The sequence below is a fragment of the Tiliqua scincoides genome, chromosome 3, assembly GCF_035046505.1.
Source record: "Tiliqua scincoides isolate rTilSci1 chromosome 3, rTilSci1.hap2, whole genome shotgun sequence".
Lineage (NCBI taxonomy): Eukaryota > Metazoa > Chordata > Lepidosauria > Squamata > Scincidae > Tiliqua > Tiliqua scincoides.
This window is the reverse complement of record NC_089823.1, coordinates 22,909,676-22,927,071: the sequence shown is the minus strand read 5'-3', so window position 1 is coordinate 22,927,071 and position 17,396 is coordinate 22,909,676. Positions and strand designations below refer to the sequence as shown.

The following is a 17,396-nucleotide window of genomic DNA, read 5'->3' as shown; positions in this document are numbered from 1 at the left end:
TAATAGCAACAAGTTTATGCCTAGGGTTTTCCTCCAGTATGGATGTGACGGGAAGCTTCTTTGACAAACTGCGAACTTTAGCAGTCACTGTGGAGAAACAGACTGAGCAACTGAAGCAGATTTTTCATGGTGGAGACACAGGTAAAAAAAGAGACTTTTGGACATTTGCTTGGTTTGATAAGGCACATATGGAGGTCTGTTTATCTGAGAGGACATCTGAATGTGAGGTGGGGTGTTAGAGCTTGCCCTCTCTGTTGGTCAGATTTATGGGATGTTTCAGCTGCAACATTGTAACAATATGTCTGACCATATGGCTGACTTCCCAGGGTGAACACAAAGGTGCTGTGAGAGTAAAGGTACCTTCTTTTCATTGCTCTCCCTACTAATGTGCTTTCCAGCACTGAATCAGCTGCTGTTGGAGCCTGCTAGCTCCACTTGCTTAGTGTGTAGACTCACTATTCAAAATAGCACCCCTGCTGCTCTTCATCCTACCCCCAGACTAGGTGATGCCACTTCATTCTATAAAATTCTAAAGCATGTTGGAGAGATGTGGAGGTTTTTGGACTTTTTTGTAGAGTTCCCTTTTATCCATGGTTTCCATAACCGCAGGGGTGAGGATGGGCATGTGGGGATTCATGGATATAGGGGTCTGCCTGTACTTGCAAAATAGCAGGAATGTTAACTTTTTATGGGTAGGATCTCGAATTCATTGAGGAGAAGTAACATTGAACCATGGTTTAGTGCTGTATTTGAACACCTAAAGCAAGTTAAGAACAGACAGCAAAATGCATAATGAAACCATATTTTGAATTAGATATGGAAACCATTGCTGTGTGACAACTGTAGTGAACTAGTCATGGTTAAGGCAAAGGGACCACACTGGTGTGTGTGTACCTATACACTCCCATCTCCCAGGTCAGAGCTCACTTGTACACTGAAACAAGATTGAGTGTGCTATCTGGCTTAGGGTTGAGGAAATAAACCATGATTAAGAGTTATGTCTGTATCCCAGGCCTTATCATTTAAGTGCAAGTGTGGCATTGCTCTATTTTTTGCATGTACATTTACCAGTCATTTGAAAAAGTTCTGGTGATATCCAGGCAGTGCTGTACCTAGCCATTGACTAGACTGAGACCTGTTTAGCTTTAACAGTACAATAATATTGTATGCCACAGAACAACTCAATGAGATAATGAATAGTGCTTTGTTTTTCTAATTTACTTTCTCCAAGAATTTGAAGATGATTCTCCAATGAGATATTTACATGACTTGTACTCAGAAGTTGGGGCACTGAAGGTACTTGATTCTTGCTGGCTCTTTTTTAAACATATATTTTAGCCTTTACTATGGCTGATGTAGTTTTTCTTCTTGTAACTTCAGCGGCTATGTATTAGCATGTCAAGTTTGAATTCTGTGGAAATCAATACTTGGGAGTTTTAGCCTGTTTTTGTTGGGGTCTAGAAATGCATTGGGGAATGATGTGCATCTCTACCAGAATCTGGTCAATTCATTCTTGTACACACACTTGCACTCCCCCACCCCCGTATGTCTTATGCTATTTTAAAGGATCCTTTGACCCATGGAATCAGCTTTTCAGAAGGGTGTGAGGGGTTGCAGTGAGGAAGAGAGCAAAAAAATAATCCTCTTATGTTTGTGTTTCTCTATTCAATCCATTATCTGTACACAAATCTTATTTTAATTCTAAGAGACTACAATATTTGAGTTAAATTGTTTTTGTTTTCCTTTACCAAATATCCTGCAAATATATATATTACTTACTTTGATGCATACCCTACTTTTGTTGGCTTTCTTGATTATCCCACTGTTTGGTGATAATAGTCTGATTCTCATGCTCCTTTGATGTTTAATATATGATGTGTACTGGGGTCATTGTGACTTGGTCATGTTTTTTATAGGTTGGAACTTAATGTTGCCTGCAAGTAAATTGGATTTCTTGGTGGTTCTTGGAATAATCAATACAGGTCCAGCCTTGTTATACACTGATTTTTTTATACATGGATTTGACTGAATGTGAATGGCCACTGCAAATGAGAAGGAATGTACTGATCCCTAGAGAAGGGGAAAAAAGCATCCCTTTAAAATCAGTTTAATAAACTGAACAGACCTTTAACAATAGCTTCCTTAATGAGGGGGGGAGCAGCTGGCTGACAATCCATCAATCCTTCTCTCTCCAGGCAACCTCTCCCTTCCCCCTGAGCATGTGAAAGATTTGCATTGGTGAAGGGAGGGCTGAGTGAAGTGCCTTTCTAAGCACTTGGAGGACTGATTGATGGATTGTTTTCTTAATGACTCTTACCTTATGTCACAAAGGTCAGCAAGTCTGTTCTTAAATCACCAGAGCAAGGGAACTGTTTTTTAAATGGATTTGCTTTAGTGCAGTTTTTGCCATCCATGTGAGTTCTGGGAACAGAACACATGCGAATAATGAGGCTCAACCTATATTTTCTTTTTAGGCATACATGCCGTTCCAGAACCACCACTGTTAAGTGAAACTGCAGGTACTAGGGAATGCCCGCTCCACCATCCAGCGGGGAACTGATCTCCCCTCACTTCCAGAGAGCTCAGATGATGCAGCACAGCTTCTGATACACCCCGCGAGGGTGTTTTGGTTGGTGATCTCCTTAGGACAAGGGGACGTTTGTTCTCTTGACCTGGAGTAAGCCCTAGCAGGTGTTATGGGTCAACTCAGATCTGCGCAAGCTCAGTCACTGGCACAAGTCCATGTTGACACAGAAAGATGGATCGGGTCTGGGAATGGGGTCGGGATTTGGCATATACTGCCACTGCCTGTATTGCCCCTCTTCTAGGCCTTATCCACCCGTCACCACCCCGTTCCACTACTTGTGCAGGCTTACCTGCTCTTGTGGGTCTCCATTGATCTGCTGATGTGTGCAGGAAGGCTTTGGCCTTGCCACTTGGTGCTCCAGCAGCATGTGCTGCCGGAGTGCAATTTACAGCTGCTTTGTACCAGCCAGCACAAAGCATATTCCACCAGTGGGGCAGTCTGTCAGGGTTGGAGTGGTTGGCAGTTTGTTCAATATTTCAGGCTTGTGCCTTAGAATATTAGCAGGCACACAAAAGTAAACTCCTAGCAAGGAGCTGGCATTTTTGCAGAACTTTTGAAATAGAGGGGATTGTTTATGTGAGCCTCAAATTAATGAAGGTATGTCGTGCTAAAAGTCCAATGGCTTTCTTGTGAAAACCGATCCTTTACTTTTCTGTATTAAGTAACTCGGATTAGGGAAGAAAAGTTGGATATTTTTGTATTGCTCTTGGGTTATCAAAAAACTTAAGAACATAAGAACCTCTATATAAGAGTTAAATAGCTCTTATTGCATTTCTCTTTCCTCAAAATATAACGAATGCTAGTATAGGGTATCTAAAAATCTATTTTTTTAATCAAAGGTTGATGCTGATAATACACTATGTAAGAGTTCTTCAGAAAGAGATGCTACCTATGATTTCATAAAGGCCATTAAAGTTCTAATGAAGAGAAATGCAACAGAACTTGGGAAAATAAGTGACGTATTCCAGAAATATGGTTATAAACCATTTGTTAGCATGAATACAGGTAACTTTTTTCTTTATCTAAAGCCTGACAGCTGTGAATACTGTCTATTCTTTTTGCTTTTATCTATGTGTGCATTTCTGAATTAAAGGACTCAATTCAGATACAGTGGGGAAACGATGGTTTCTGTCATGAGAGCCGTCCTCTGTAAATTAAATTGTTTGCTTCCCCCACCTGTCACCTTTTGCACATGAGAGGAAGACAGCGGAAACTTCTTGCACACAGTGTGCAGTAAACCGGAGTGCCTCACATCTGTACATAACACGAAGCTGTGGCTTTCCTCAAATTCCAGAGGGGCAGCCATGTTAGTCTTCTATGGACTACAGTCCACCATGATTTGCTATAATCCATTAAAGCTCATGCTGAAATAAATGTGGTGTTCAATGCAACAGCGAGATGGTCACGTTTAATTAAATCTGTGAGATCTAAAAACGTCAAGATTTTTTGGCAAATCAAATCAGGCTGTTTCTATAAAAACTCATTTGGTTTCACAGCAATTCCAGCTAAAATGTGGGAAGCACATTTTAAATCCATCTTCTTTGATGAAACTAAACCTATCTCCATTGTTAATATGCCACTTCCGCTAGATCTACCTGATTGGCCTGCAGTCTCAGTGGATGAAGCTTTCACTCATTAATCCGTTAAAGCTGGGTAAAGCAGCAGGACCAGACTCAATTCCTCCTGATATTTATAAAGAAGCACCAGAGTGGTGGGCCCCAATAATTGCAGAACTTTTCACTAGAATTGATAAATTTGGGGTACTTCCGGACACTTGGACTAGATCTATCTTGGTTCCCATCTTCAAAAAAGGGGATAAAAAACTTCCCCCCAGCTACAGGCCAATCAGCCTTTTAGACCTGGCAGGGAAAATGTATGCCTCCCATTTACTTAAGAAACTTTCTGTCTGGATTTCGGACCATAACATCATAGGCCCAGAGCAAGCGGGTTTTAGGCCAAATAAGTCTGCAATTGATCAGTGTGTGGTACTATCCCACCTTATCTCCAAACAAAGGACTCAAAATAAATCCCGACTATATGTGGCTTTTTTAGATTTAAAGTTGGCCTTTGATTCCATAGATAGAGATAGACTCTGGGATAAACTTGAGAAGATGGGAGTGGACAAAAGGCTATTAATATTAAACACCTCATGCCAAGTGAAATTATCTCCGAGGGGCGGCCTCTCGGCCCCAATTCCAATCTACAAGGGGGTCAAGCAGGGGTGTGTTCTTGCTCCCACCCTGTTCAATCTCTTCATTAATGATCTGGCTCCCTATCTAGCAAACTTTGACACGCATTCCCCCAAATTAGGTTCATTGGATATCCCTCTTCTTTTGTATGCTGATGACATGGCCCTGATATCCCGAACTAAAATAGGATTAAGGAGACTGGTTAACGCCTGCATAGAATATTTTACCAACAACGCCCTCCAGCTAAACTATGAAAAGTCCAAGATTGTGGTGTTTGGGCACTCTTGGAAACCACAGTCCTGGCTTTTCAATGGTAAATCAATACAACAAGTCAAGGAATTTCAGTATCTTGGCCTCCAGTTTCACTACCGGCTTTTCTGGTCTTCCCATCGTCTTACAGTAATCAACTCATCCAAACTAGCTGTTCAGGCTATTACTCGTTTTTTCTTCTCTTGGGGTAACTCATTCATTCCAGCTGCTCTCCAGGCTTTTAATGCCAAAGTTACACCTCAAATTTTGTATGGCATTCCTGTTTGGATGCCAGCATTAAATGACTCAATTGAAAAGATCCATTCTAATTTTCTATACAAGATCTTAGGTGTGTACCGCATTGCGTTCCCTTCGCGGCACTTTGCCTGGAGACAGGCCAATATAGGCTGGAGTTTCTAGCTTGGTCCAGTTTCTTAAAATACTGGGCCAAAGTGTGCTTCAGGGCTGACCAAAACCCATTGTTAAAGGGGTTATTGACTGACTCGCTGTTGTCTCCTTGCTTAGCTCTATTCAATAAGAAAATTAGACAAATGGGTCTCGAGGAAGATCTACAAGGAGCTACTACACTTGAGGTTTCTATCAGGCTCTTGACAACAAGACTGACTGACATAGAAAGGCAAGAGATTTTGGCTGCAGCACAAAAAAAATGTTCGCCCCTAAATTTCCATCTTAACAATACTTTTGGTAAACAACCAAAGTACCTGACCTTCTTAGAGTGTCCCTTTGCAAGGAGGGCTTTTACATTAGCCCGATGCAACATGTTGCCTTCTAATGACCTACTTGGTAGGTTTAGAAATGCCCTGAAAGAAGAACGAGTTTGCAATTGTGGCCTCAGAGAGGTAGACTCTCTTCCACACATTGTTCTGCGCTGTGCTTTTAATCAAGTGCTCAGAGACCAGCATCTCCCCTCGTTGTCAGGAAACAAAAAAGGACTCTCTGAGATCACCTCTTTACAACTTTTGCTAGCAGGTGAATTCGAATTCGTGACCCTTCCATTTGCTAAATTTTTACATTTGAGCAACATGAAACGGGCTAAGCTGCTGGTTCTAACCAACTAGGAGTAACTGTGTAAGCAAATTGTTGTGTTTTAACCCTTATTTCTTATCTCTCTTTTAACATATACCTTCATACATGACTGTTTGGAGATATTAGTTGTAAAACTATATGCCTAATAAAGGTTTGTTGTATGTTGTATATGTAAATGTGGTGTTCTTTAAGCCGCCACAGGATTCTCTGTTAAGTTTTTGTTTTAAATTGGAAGAAAAACTCTCCTCTTGTGCAGAGCTTGAGTGGAGGGCAACTCAGCCCATGACCTGAGTTTTGTTCTCATAGTGGAAACCACAGTTGCACATGTAATGAGCCATTATGTCTGAATTGGGCATAAGTCTGTTTTACTAGAAGGTTAATAAGGCTTTCGCTTTGAAAATTGTTTGTTTTCACTTTATTTCTCAATGCTCACTCTTGCTAGCTTGAGGATTCTAGACTAGAGTATGTTCTGGAACTTTAAAAATGAAAAAGTGTAGCAATATATTTGCAAGGTATGTATGCTGCCCTTCAACATTGCCATTTCCAGGGCAGTTAGCAGGTTGGCAAGACAGTAAAATCATGCAAGATACCATTGAAGCAGTCATGTCGAAAATCATAGTGGCAGAATGAAGCCTAGGAGATCATCCATGTTTCAAAAAGTCTGGGAAAATAAAAAATCTTTGACCTGGTACAGAAAAGATATCAAACTAAGGGCACAATCCTAACCCCTTATGTCAGTGTTTCCAGCATTGGCACAGCGGTGCCAATGGGACATGTGCTGCATCCTGCATGTCACTCATGGAGGCCTCCTCAGAGTAAGAGAATGTTTGTTCCCTTACCTCAGAGCTGCATTGCCCTTATGTCAGTGCTGGAAAGCACTGACATAAGAGGTTAGGATTGTGTCCTAAGTGTCAGAAAGCTTCTGCTGGGGCAGTATGATGGAGAAGGCTCTTTCCCTTGTCATCTGATAGCAGCCTCCAAACAGAAATGTAAAGATAATTTCCACAGATTCAGTACTGCACTTATGGGTTGTATCCTATGTTTAGTTAGTCATGACTGAAGTCAATCATCATTAAAACCCATTGATTTTGAAGGGCCATGATTGACTAACAGTATAAGTTCATGTGTGCGTACTCAGATGTAAGCCCTATTGCTTTCAGTGGGACCTACTACCATGTAAATGTATAAGATTGCAGCCTACACTTCAGCTAAAATCCTGTATACTTGATATAAAATATTTGGCAGCTGTTCAGGTATGTATTGCTTGCTGGAACCGTGTAAATTGATTGGACAGGCATTCGGTTCCATGTGACTGATTAGTATTGTATTGTTTGCAATCAGATGTGTATATTCATTCTGGCATAACTAAACATATGCAAATACCATTCTTTAAGCAGGATGAACTAGATCTTGGGCAAGATAATGAAGCACATGATGGCACCAGCTTCATATATTCCCAGATGAAACGGATTTTCTGGGCTCCATTCAGTCTGATTTCCAGCCTGATTTTGATACTGAAATTGCTTTGGTTGTCTTTGTGGATGATCCACACCAGGAACTGAGTCTCTTTTGGCCTTTGATCATGGTATCCTTCATACTTTTTCAGATTAAGTTGATGGGTATTGCTTTGCAGTGATTGCAGTTCTTCCTGGAAAGTAATTCCAGAAAGTGCTGCTGGATGACTCCTGCTTGGTACATGGTTGTTTGGTGCCCTGCAGGGTTTCATTGTGTCCTCCATCCTCGACCATTTACACGAAACTACTAGGGGAAATCATCCGGGTGATTTGGGTGTCACCCGGGATGGGTGACATCAGTATGTAGATGACACCCAGCTTTAGATCTCAACCATCTGTACCCATGGAAGTTCTGCACCTGTGCCCTTTGTGCCTCTGCCCAGCTTTAGCTGGTGTGTCAACTGTACCCATTTTTGGGTGGACCTGGCAACAGAGACTCATGACTTGGTCACCTCATGTTTGAATTACACAATATACTTTATGTGGGGCTGCCATTGAAGACCTTTCAGAAACTTCAGGTTATACAGAAACAGTTGTCTGGGCAAGGCTTTGTGGCTTTGTTTCCAAGAGTGACTCAAGGTGCCTACAGGAACCCTTTATGACTTGGGTCACTTGAAGGACAGCCTTCCTCCATTGGAATCCATCCATTAAGATCTGGGGGAGAGGGTCTTGTGTGTCTTTCCAAGACCAGGCAGGAAGTGATACGTATATACTTTCTCAGTGGTGGCAACCACCCTTGGAAACTCCTTACCACTTAAGAAGCATCTTGCTTCTACCCTGCCAGCTTTTTGTCAGACTTGGTTTTTTCGGTAAGCATTTCCTGGATTTTCTTGACTCAGTTGCTGTCTTCTCTGTTTTAATTCTGTTTTGGTGCCGCTTTATGACATGTTGGTTCAGATTTTATTGTAAACCATTCTGAGTCCTCTAGTAGAAGAAATGCAGGATACTGTATAAGTTTTTTGAATAAATATGTTTAACCACAACTTCAGTGTTTTATCAAATATTGCCATTTCTTGAGACTAAAACCAGATTCTCTTTTCAATAAAGTAAGGAATGAAGCTGAAAACCACCCGGAATCTATCATGTCTGAACAAGAGGAGGCAAAAAATCTTGCTTGCCCTGAAAAACTATCTGGCCCTCATAGTCCATTGCAACTTCCACAGCTTTCAGATTTTGGGCTTTCCAAATATGCTCTCCCAAGTACTCTGCATTTACAACCCCAAGCATATGTGCAGAAAGAAGAGCCCAAAGTGGATGATTCTGAAAGCTTATCGCCAAAGACGGAACACTTTCACATTCATGGATGTGACCTGTGTTTGAATGACAACACCACAAATTTGACAGAAGACCAAACTATCTTCCTGCTTAATGCAAAAAACATTAGGTAAGCAGCATGCATCTTTCATTTCATTTCTCACCATTTTATTCCTTCTTGCATCATTTTGGAAGTAGCATACAGGCCACATCCAACCCACCAACACATGGATGAGCAAAGTGACATAATGAAGTGCAAGTCTCCCACTCCTTCCTCGTTTCTCCTTCCCTGCACCCATCACTACCCTCCTGCTGGATGAAGTAAGGGCTAGAATGGGTCACTCTAGAGTGAGCACGAGAGCAGTTCTGTAGCTGCAAATATTTTTTCCTCTTGTGAATGTTCTTAGTCTTATGTATGAAACATTTATATTCTCTATAAGGGACCCACTGTAGCCTGCTATAACATCAAAACTAATAAGGCCTGGTAGCTGAAAGTGGTGGTATTTACAAACATTGTGTGATTTATTATACATTTTAATGTGGTATTTGTAAGCCACCTTGGGCATTGGCTTTGGCATGGGAAGGGTGCAATATAAGCCTTTTTATTTAGTGAGAAAAGGGATGGAATGTCTTACAAAGCCCTAGAAGAAAATAATCTCTCAAAATTGGTTTTTGCTTATGCAATGAATGCCCTTTTTTGCCATTTTTTTTCCTTGGTTTTGAACACTTCTGACTCCCTACCAAGGACAGTTTTGGGATGCTGTGACCCCTCCCCCCAGACAAACCTGCTTGTTTTTGTTAAATCTAGGAACTATTATCCTGGGGTGCTCATCTAATGTGTTTCTTTGTTTGAAATGCTGTTCCCCAGAAACCACATGGATAAGATGTGCATGCCTCTGTTTCCATGTCTTGGGCAAGCTGAAAACAGTAGTTGTTAGGCAGTCTTCCTGCTGGGACTGGCATGTGTCTGCCGCTTGGGCAGCCAAGCCCATCTGTCTAGGTGAAGGAATGGGATAGAACAATCAAATGATTCCTCTCATCCAGTCAAATGACCCTATGACATCAAACAAGGTCAAGCAAGGGTGTTTGTGGGTGTTCCAACTTGGCTCCATCAGAGATGGTGTCTGTGCATGGCCAAACCCTCACCCAACTCCTGGGCTGGGGGAGATGTGATAGACTCTTCAAGCAGATCTTGGGTCAATACCAGGTAGGGGCCAGTGAGATTTGCAGCCCAATCCTAACCAACTTTCCAGTGCAAATGCAGCTCTGAGGTAAGGGAACAATTGTTGCCTCTGTGACTGTCCTCACACCACAGGATGAAGTGTGAGTCCTGTTGGCATGGCTACATCAGCACTGGAAGTTGGTTAGGACTAGGCTGTCGGATGCATTAAGAAATTTTAAGATTGGTGGCTGTGAAGATCCACACCTGGAAACTGCCAACACCCAAGGTATTTTCCAAGCCTGCTTGCTTTATTCTTTGTGCCTGCCCCCTATTTTTGTTCCCTTTCCTTGGCATTTTAATAAATTGGCTATATTTTGACTCCTTGCCTTTTCAGTCGATGTAATTTAGTTCCATTTTTAGAATTATTTGTGGTCCCTACTGCAATTTTGGCTTTAAAAAAGAACTGGTATTTTCTGCATTCACCTAGGAGGGAAGGTCTTTCTCTGAACTCCCCCTCCCCCAGCCTGGTCTCCCCACCCTAAGGTGGTGACACTGGAGTTCTACCTATTCTTCCACCCCACTGGTCTGTGGAATCTGATGAAAGCTAATGGACCTCTCCCCAGAAAAATGTACCTAAACATATACTTACGATTGTGTTCCGGTGTGCGGGCCCCCAAGTCCCATGCATGGATCCCCCTGAATTCCAACAAACCCCTGCACTACACGCTACTCCTCTTAGTACTCGTCCAGCTTCTTGAACAGTTGATCTTCATGTCAAGCGCCCCCCCCCCACTTTTCTTGTCCATTTCTACTGCTGAAAGTAGAAGACTTCATATGAGTTGGTGTTAACTGTACTTCCTTTTTACAAATTGGCAGTATTTGGGGCTTCTGTAAACCTAAAGACAATATCAATTTATGGGGCTTGTCACCCTTTCCTAGATGTGTCAATCTTTTTCTCTTTTCCTTAGGCAAACCAATAAACTGAATGGACCAGCAGCAGTATTGACATCAAAAGAAAATCTGGCTACGCCCAAACAGAAAAGCAAATTATGTGGTAAGTTCAAGAAACAGTTATACTTTTTACGTACACTTCTTTGAAGAAACTTCTGAGTAGTTTCAACTTCTGTTGAAATCTAAGTTTAATGATATGCATTCAAGCAACATCGCTTATAACTAGAGGTTATAAAAATGAGGCTTTAGCCAACAGGCCCTCCCCTTGCAGTTCTAGCTGCCTTGGGAAAGAGGGGTTAAATCTCCAGATCTTTTACTTGTGCAGCTGTAAGCAGTGGCGTCACTAGGGTTCACGTCACCCAGTGTGGGATGCCAGCGCATCATCCCCCATGCATTGGGCAGGGCATACCCAGAGTGGTGATGTACCCTCACTCTGCCCCCACTGGTTTTTTGGCTGTACCTTTTGATAGAACAAAGATAACACATTCTGCATGAAATTATGCATTGATTGATATATAACATGCTGGTATTATTCCTCCAAACTGATTTTAGTGATTTTGATCACTAGTAGTGTCACATACCCTCCTCCCCCGGGTGTCAACTTCTAACACCTTATTACAGCAGTTTTCAAACTTTTAGCACTAGGACCCACTTTTTAGAATGACAATCTGTCCAAGACCCACCAGAAGTGATGTCATGGTGGAAGTGATATCAGGCAAATTAAAATAAATAAGTAAATATTTAAAGTAAAACAAATAAATAAGTAGAAGTTCCACTAAGTGAATTTGCAGCCTGCCTGCAATAACACCCCCCTTCCAAAATCCCAGTTCAATTTGAGAACTTCTGTTTAAACCAGACCGCTGTCAGGATCCACCTGGCTTTGCAAGTCTCAAAAATGTTCACTCTATCAGCTGAAGCCTCTGGTTTGATCCTTTTTAGGGGGAGGGAGGCTGCCTTCTGGAGCATTAGTTGTGCTCCAGTTCCATCAGATCATTACCATTCTGGTGGCTTCACGTTCCCCTTTGCCTGGCCTGTCCACCAACCAAGGCACGTTTGCTTACTTGCGAGTAAATGTGACCGTGAGCCTTAGTTTCATTTTCCATTGGCTCAATACATCCCTCTGCTTGGAGGGAAGGGCTTCCTTCTCAGGTGTTTTTGGGGGCTACATTCATTGGATCAGGACCATTATGGTGTTGGATTCCTCTCAGCCTGCCTTTTCCGATGGACTAAGGCATGTTCGCCTACTCACAAGTAAATGCGCGATACGGCTCAGTTTCACTTCCCATAGGTCTCCATGCATTTTTTTGTTTTTTGGCCATAGCTTTTTACAGAAAGGAGATTTTTCACTCTGGTTTTTTGCATTGCATTCTGCTGGACATTCCACATCCAAAGGTATATAATGTGATGGTATTACTCCTAACCACTGCGATTTTAGCACGTCACCCCCTGTGCGCGTCACCCAGTGAGGCCCGCACCCCCTAGCAATGCCACTGGCTGTAAGGAAACATAGAACAGGAAGAGTACAAAGGCACTGAAGACTATTTCATACAATTGGCTAACTGTAAAAATTTGGCTACCTATATTTTGGCTCTTCCTGTTCTATGTTGATGATTTCTCTCTCTGTCCTCTTCCCTGCTTCTTCCCCTCCCCCACTCTGCCAAAGTACACTTAAGCCCCATCACAAAATTTCTTGGCCACAGTCTAAATGCATATTTGTTGAGAGCTGTCAAGACATCATTTTCTTAGCTCCTATTCACCTGGGAAGAGAGTGATCCTATGGCTGGTGCATTCCCACCTCTTCTCCTTTCACTATAATAAGAAGTAAACAACCAAGGAGGGGGGAAAAATCTTTAATTTTTTAAATCTTTAATCTTGCAAGGTTAAAAAAGATCTTTTATGTCTCGGGGCCCAATTCTGTCCAGTTTTCCAGTGCTGGTGCAGCTGTGCCAATGGGGCATGCACTGCATCTTGTGGTGGGGAGGCAGACATGGAGGCCTCCTCAAGATAACAAATGCTTCCTTATCTTGTGGCTGTGTCAACACAGGAAAGTTGGATAGGATTGGGCTCTCGGTTGTCTTGTATTGCATTGGCCAAATCCTCTCTGTAAATCTTGCAAAGAGAAGATGAAAGAGGGCATTTCTACTGTGTCTCGTATTCTAATGAGATATCATTTCAGATGTTTCTGTATATCACTTTGGCATTACAGGTCTAGCATCCCTTATGCGAAATGCTTGGGATCAGGAGCATTTTTTATTTCATATTTTTCCATATTTTGGAATACTTAGTATAATGAGAGATCTCTCACATAATTGGAGATCTTGGGGATGAGGCCTAAGTCTAAACACAAAATTCATTTATGTTTCAAATACCCCTTATACACATAGCCTAAAGGTAATTTTATATACTATTTTTAAATAATTTTGAGCATAAAACAAGGTTTGTGCATGAAAACATTGTATGATTTTATTTCTTTGGGGAAAAATAAACAAAATTCACATTTTGGAATTCCGGATTAGGGGCACTTAGCCTGTATTATGTGTTACTACTATTCCAGAACTGCTCTTGTATGATTTCCTTCATAACTACAATTAGATATGTTCTTTCTACTCTGTAATGCTTTTTAGGCATCTAATAATGCTAACAATGCAACTTGAGTTCTGTTTGTGCTTGCCCGTGTGTGTGTTGAGCAATTTTATAGCTTGTCTAATTTTGTTCTTTGAGAGCCCTCCTTTAGTAAACCAGACCTTACTTCATGTGTACATACGTTTCAGGGTATGTTAAGCATCAAGGTCAAGCATCATGGTCCTTATAATTTTGGACAGCAGCAACAGTGGAGGCCACTTCTGGGTCCAGCTAATTAAAATTTAGAATGGCCCGTTTTGGTTACTCAGTATTTCCTTCAGTGCAAGGATGGAAGGGCAGCACTGAAGGCTATACTTGTTATCTCTTCTCTAGCTGGACAAAATTACCAGTCCAAACTTATATTTCAGATTATGACTGTATGGCTTCACCTGCCGCACCTGTGTTCTCCACACCGGGCTTGAAAATTCCCTCGAGAAAGAACCTCACTTTACCAAATTCTCCAGAAACTAACCAATTGGATGCATCTAATCCTGCAACAGAAACATTTCAAGATATGCAGTCTCTGAAAGTAGAACCTAAGGTACACACTAAATAACTTTAGAGTAAATTTCTTAGGTCATCTTAATAGGACATCCAATGGTGTGTATTTGTATTCCTATATAACTTTAAAAGAGGTACTTATAGTTATTAAATAGTGGTTAGAGCCAATCTTGCTCGAGCACTGGCTCCCATGTGTACATGCAAAGGTGGCGGGAGTGGCAAAAGGGATGGTTTTAATTTTTGTTTTACCTTTTCCTCCCCCCCCTTCCCCCATGCCAGATACTGTTTTGTTCCTGAGGTTTCTCCAGTGCTCAGGAGCTGGTTTTCAGGGGATATAGGTGACTGGAAAGAGAGTTGCTGAATATTGTGCCCCTCACCTCCTCCCAAGCAGGAGATGGAATTTGACTCCACCCTCCCATTCTGTTTTTGGACACTTTATTTTGTATCTCCAGCAAATCCCGGTCACTCACAGGGTGCCAAATAACCATCCTATAGGAAGTTCTGCTGCATCTATCCAGGGCTGGGACAAAGATCTGGAATGTCTTGAAGAGCCCTCTCCTCCAAAAATATCAGACTACACAAACTTACTTGGTAGTCCTCCTCCACCTCCTCAAATAACAGCCATTCCTAAACAGATTCTTCAGGTAGGTTAAACCTTTCTTCTGTTAGCTCTGGAATTCTGCATTTTTGGGTAACAAGTTACAAAGTGGGAGAAGCAAGTAAAATTTAAAAACATGGCTATTAGCAAGGAAACATCCATACTCTTATTTTTCTTTAAATTTCTTTTTAGATTTTATCAAAATACAATCCAAACTTTGACAGAGAGCCGTTAAGTGGTACTGGTAACAAAGAAAACAGGTAAGAGATGAACATGAGGATATCTCGTGTTATCACAGAGTTAAAGAGAAGAACTAGAACACAATATGTTGGCAAGACCATCTTGGCTAGCTAATGAAAGGGAAGACTATCTTGACTCTCAAAACTCATTTAGAGCATTGATAGAGAAATGTAAAGTTCTATTAGTCTGTACCTGTGAGTGTTAGGTGAAGTGTCTTCTTGTCCTTTGGTAATAGATGGCTTGGGCTTTCCCTCATTTTGGGAATTATCTAGGGATGGCCTGAGCTTTCCCTCATTTTGAGGTCTTCAGCTAGAAACTGGACAGCCATCTGTTGGCTGGATCTCCTGCACTGAGCAAGGAGTTGCACTGAATCAACAAGGGCCCCCATCCAACTGAATGATTCTATCCAACTCTGCTTCTCTTGCCTAGATACGAACCCAGAAAAAGGTAGCTAAGAAAGGGCCAGGTAAAGAAAAAATGCTAAGTATTTGGAATGTTGATGTGGACTGAAACAAGGGCTAAATCTGAAAGTGGAATCTTTAGACATACTTTTAAATTTAAGGCCCAAATCTTAACCAACTTTACAGCACTGGCATAGCTGTGCTAATGGGTTATGTGCTGAACCCTGCAGTTGGATGGCAGTCACGGAGGCCTCCTCAAGGTAAGGGAATGTTCTCTTACCTCGGGGCTGCATTGCCCTTAACCTGGTGCTGGAAAGTTGGCTAGGATTGTGCCCTATTTTTATAGTCAAGATGGTTGCAAAATAACTACCTGAATACTTTTCAGTGGATGTCTCTGTTGAAGGAGAATGCTTCTAACATCACTGTTCCTTTCACAATTGCTTTGCAGAGAGTTTACTGGATGAATGTACCGGAGTCCGAGTGAATTCTTTTTCGGAGCTGCCACATTCAAGACTGTCTTGGTTGCAGAGAGTTTGAAAATAGTTTTCATTTTCTTATTTGAGAGAAGGCCTTGGATATTTTGACTCATTAAAAAAACAATTTTGCAACATATTCTAAGGAAGTCTCAGATTTCTTTTCTGATTGTATTATCAAACACTTAAAATTGACAGTAATATCTGCATATTATTTAGCCTGCTCTTCATTCCAGGTGCTTCAGAGAATTTTGAATTAGGTTGTCAATTAAAATGGTGGCATGTTCTTTTTCTGCTCCAGTTCTTTGTCAGTTTTCACACCTTTAGAAAGAATTAAAGGTTGTCTTTCTATCTGGGGTGTCTTTTTGGCATATCCAATTATCCAGCAAAGGATCTGTGCTGAGGAAAATGAATCTGATTGTAGTACAATCATTGAATTTTACAGAAACCTGATAATTCTATCATTTAATAAGGTAGCAATTATGGAAACCGTTTGCCACTAACTTCCAACTTTTGTGAAATCTAACTGGATAGAACTCTACATCTTCAAGTTGGACATATCTCACTGAAATTTTTTAACACTCCCAACAGTGAATGGGGAAATATAATGGCCTGAGTAGTAGTCATTTTGGTTAATTCCTGTATTTTTCTTTGACCCTCTAATTCATTTCTGGGTAACTTTGAGTTTTTCTCTAATTAAACTTGCCTTGTGCATTCTGAATTTCTTGGTTCTTTTCCCCCTTGTGGTGACTGAGCTTCCTTGCTCCTTGAAAATACATAGCCAAGCACACAGGTTGTTTTATAGATTACTTGTATTTGTCTGGGTCCAGTAAAAACAATAGCCAGCTTATGTGCTGGGATTATTATATACAGGTTGTGCCTACTTATCTGCAGATCTGGCTCAATATGGGTCCCCCAGACCCATGTTGAGCCAGACTTGGGTCAGACTGAACCCTCCAGAGGTGACTGGAACTCCACTCTGATCACTGCCAGAGGACTTTCTGAAACCCACAGAGGCTGCCCATGTCTGCCCACAGCCTTCATGGGCTTCAGAAAACCCTCCAGAGCAATGGTTCTCAAACTGGTGGGTTGCAACCCACCAGTTAGTGTAAAGGTTCCCCTGTCCCTTTAAGGGGCAGAGGAAGGGGAGAGGTAGGGAAGTGATCCCCAGGATTGCATCCATTTGGTGGGTGCTTGGGACTCGTCAGCCTAGGAAGGCAGCTCATCTAAGAGAAGGAAACTCTGACCTCAAACCTCCACTGCCTTGTGGCTACATCCAGTTGTGGAAAAGGCTTCAGGAGTCAACCTCGAGGCAAAATCAGGAGCCGGAGTCCCTTAGGCAGTTCATGGCTGAACACAGTCACGTTCTGGCAACTCCTGCGACGCCGCTGGAACCAACCGTATTGGCTTCTGCCTTTCCATTGGACCATTCCAGCGACGTGGAGAGGGGGGATTTGCTGCATGGGTAACAGCCTATCCTCCATACCTTCTTTACCCAGGCTTCGCGCACTGGAGAGGACACTCCAACTTCGCCATATGGCGTCGGCACAACACGGGAAGCAGCAGTTTACCAGTTATAAGTCTTTGCTCGATTGGCGTAGAGCATGA

At 41.9% G+C, this 17,396-nt stretch overlaps 1 protein-coding gene across 1 annotated transcript; it reads left to right on the top strand.

Annotated features, from left to right (window-relative positions):
* Positions 1–38: 38 nt before the first annotated feature.
* SKA3 (spindle and kinetochore associated complex subunit 3) lies at positions 39–15,881 on the top strand. The gene is made up of 9 exons (XM_066622192.1): positions 39–141; positions 1,232–1,296; positions 3,427–3,592; positions 8,634–8,970; positions 10,971–11,056; positions 13,944–14,116; positions 14,529–14,720; positions 14,867–14,934; positions 15,764–15,881. Exons 1-9 carry the CDS (start codon positions 39–41, stop codon positions 15,777–15,779), a joined length of 1,206 nt encoding a protein of 401 aa, XP_066478289.1. The 3' UTR covers positions 15,780–15,881.
* Positions 15,882–17,396: the final 1,515 nt, after the last annotated feature.